General features: G+C 50.0%; 1 protein-coding gene across 1 annotated transcript; it reads right to left on the bottom strand.

Annotated features, from left to right (window-relative positions):
* Window positions 1-321: 321 nt before the first annotated feature.
* On the bottom strand, window positions 322-2,796 carry LOC143904639 (splicing factor 3B subunit 1-like; the record flags this gene model as incomplete). Its single annotated transcript, XM_077419456.1, has 4 exons — window positions 322-516; window positions 836-1,213; window positions 2,017-2,312; window positions 2,439-2,796. Coding segments are annotated over 4 exons (1,227 nt in total), but the record flags the coding sequence as incomplete, so codon positions are not given.
* Between the last annotated feature and the right edge of the window lie 418 nt (window positions 2,797-3,214).

Raw genomic sequence — 3,214 nt, 5'->3', positions numbered from 1 at the left:
CGCGAAGAAGGCCTGCGACCGTCGGAAAATATTCCGTGTCCTTACGAGTACTAAGACGCATGGCGACACCAGTCGGCACTTACCTCGCGCGTTTCTGTTGCTTTTGAAGCGATTCAGCAAGTGTACAATTCGCTTCACCAGACGTCGTGTCCGCGTGATGACGCTTCCCGTCGAAGAGAGGTTCATTGATTTCAATTACTTTTATGCGCCGTTGAATTGCCTCCATTTTGCACTCCAAAATTTTCGTTGGCCAAAGTTTCTCTATCCGATTTAAGCAAACAATTTTTGGCACGTTGGACGCGATCCTCCTGCCGCCATATTTTACATTTTGCGTAGACGACACGTCGCAGTCCAAGGTGTGTAGTATTCTTTGCGGGACCATGACTGAAAATCAATGTCATCGAGAACGATGCCGTCAGTATGGCCTTCTTTGTAACGCTTCCAGTCCTCCGTATCTTGGACGAGGAGTGGGTGTTTAAAATGCGCTAAAGCATATTGTGTTTTTCCGTAACCAGTCTGTAAAGAGAAGAAAAAATATCGCGATAAAAAAAAAACGACAAACGCGAGTTCGTAGAGCTTTGTCGACGTCACGCTAGCGCGTTTACCTATGGGCTTTTGGGGCTAGAGCCCCTAGGGCGTCAAATCGCCAGGGGTGCCCAAGCTTTAAAAAATAAAAACTTAAAACGTTTTTCTTTAACGTTTTTTATTCTAAAAACGGTACGTTTCGCGGCTTTCTTCAGATTTTTGGCGCGGCCGAACAGTGCCGCATTTTTATTACGTCATATGCGTCAACGCCGCGCCGTGCGCGGTCACCTTGCAAGGAAAAAAAACTTACCGGATCGATGAAAACTACGGTTTTCTCTCGTGGAAAAGTGAGCGGTGGAAATTTAAAGTCTCTCATTTCGTACAAACTGGCGTCTTTCTCGGCGAAATATTGCGTGAAGTAGGATCCTAGAGTTCTTCGATTCTTGATGAAGTATCCGATGTTCGTGTCTTCTATAACCTTTTCTGCCTCCGCGTGTCCTTCGCATCGCAAAGCGGCATGCAACATCTGATTCGTCGCCGACTGTTGTTCTCGTACGAACACTGGCGCCTCGCCTTTGCTGTAGGTTGTTGCAAGCGGGTCTCTCTGTTTGTCAGTCGCGGTACAGAATTGGAACACTTTTTTCCGATCGACAGTTATGACGATGTTCCGTCCGTCCGGTAATGTCCTCTGCAAGACAGCAAGGCGTCGTTGGTTGGTAAATCCGAACATTAATTTGATTTCTCGCGGCATCAACAATTGTATCGCGACCCCGAAGCCATGTTGCTTCTTCCTCGTACCGAGCGAGCTTCGCCCTACGTTCTTCACACGTACCTGTCAGGCACGTATCAAAAACGCGCAAACGTGCCATTTTTACGCGTTGCAAACAAGAGTTTTTTATGCTCGTCAGCAGTTTCAAAGGTAACATCGACACTCGCACACCTTTGTTCGCACGTTTGCTATTTTTGCGTGTCCACAGAACGTCTACGCCGCAATCACCGACTCGAACGCGTAATTACGACAACATACTAGTGCGCGCGGTCTGACGAAGCAATGGTGCGAGCACGAAGATGATAGACGAGAAGCCGACATGCGACGGGTCACCTTTCGTTGCGTTGTAAACGCTCGAGGTATAGTAGGGCGAACGCTCAACGAGTTTTTCGTAGAACTCGTGAAGTACTACCCAGACGTTAGATAAAAACACCCAGTTTGCTAAACAAAACGTTTCTTCCGCGAAAGTTAGAACGTTTTCAACCCAACAGTAAAAACGCGCAAAACGTTTTCCGCGCGCAATCATAGCGCTTCGAGCCTCAAGTTTTTCGTAAAACATATACTCTCTACCGAAGACGACCGAGGACGACCGAGACCGGTCGTCCTCGCCTAACGTGACTCCGCGAGAACGACTAAAACGGTTGCACGCGTTTATTCGTACATTTTTGTTATATATATTTTGTAACGCGTTGATTGCAAACGCAAGGACGTTAAACGCTTACCTTCAATACACGTGTCTTCCGTTGTTCATCGGGGGCGTGGACGTCGTGTATAAGACGTAACCGCGCTTCTCTAGTATAGTAGTACGTCGCGTCGTCTGCATCCATCAGAGGACGAAGCGAACCACGAGCTTTTAGAAACGCTGCTAAACCGTTTTCTCTATGCGTACGGATGCCTTTCCAAAGTGGTTTTAGCACAGAGTCAAAGCTCTTGATACCCGATGGCGTGGCTGCTTCGGCTAACGCAGCACGAGCTAACGCAGTAGGTGTTCGTACCTTTTGCTGTTCCGCCATCAGACCTGTGTACGCGTTCGTGTCGTGCGTCGTTTTCCGAAAAAAAAAACAAAAAAAAACGACGGCGACGTGAACGCGGTGAACTATATATGTATAAACACAGAAAGACGAACGACGTTAACTTCACTTACCGTGTTCTATACGTTCCATCAAGCTCTTCAACGGCGATAAAATGACGCAACCCATCAAGCGAGCTCGTTGCTGTACGATCTTGCAACCAGTGTGTCGCGCTTGCCAGATGTTCTTGCTGCGACAAACGGCTTTTAAGAACGGAAAAAGCGAAGGGCGTCCAAGAGCGGTGGCAATACACGCGAACGCTCTCGCTCTCGCTGTTGTGTTGCGTACGTCGTCGTCGCGGTTCGCGCGCGCCGGTCTCATTGTAAAGCGCCGTGTAGCCCGTCCTGCAGCCTTCGCCAAGTTAAAACGACGCTCTCTGTCTTCCAAAACACAAGCCAAGTAGTCTTCGTCACGCACAAGAGGCTCGATGACGACTAAAATCTAGACGGTACACGTAAATAAAATAAAACGGGACGAAACGAACAGTGTCGCGCGCGGACGCAACGTGAAAACGACGTTTACCTGTGCACCGACGGTCGCACCAACGCGTCCAGCTTATATAGAATACGATCACGGACTTTAACCGGTAACGGATGTTCTTGCGCCTCAAGGGTAAGTGACACGAGGAGCAGAAGGCGTTGTGTGAACAACGGTCCGGCGCCGATGTCTCTCGCTTTATCACACACGCACGCACGCACGCACGCACGCACGCACGCACGCACGCACGCACGCACGCACGCACGCACGCACGCACGCACGCACGCACGCACGCACGCACGCACGCACGCACGCACGCACGCACGCACGCACGCACGCACGCACGCACGCACGCACGCACGCACGCACGCAC

The sequence above is a fragment of the Temnothorax americanus genome, unplaced genomic scaffold (genome assembly GCF_048541705.1).
Source record: "Temnothorax americanus isolate GAGA-0224 unplaced genomic scaffold, ASM4854170v1 Scaffold55, whole genome shotgun sequence".
NCBI lineage: Eukaryota > Metazoa > Arthropoda > Insecta > Hymenoptera > Formicidae > Temnothorax > Temnothorax americanus.
This window is presented reverse-complemented; position numbering and strand designations above follow the sequence as displayed.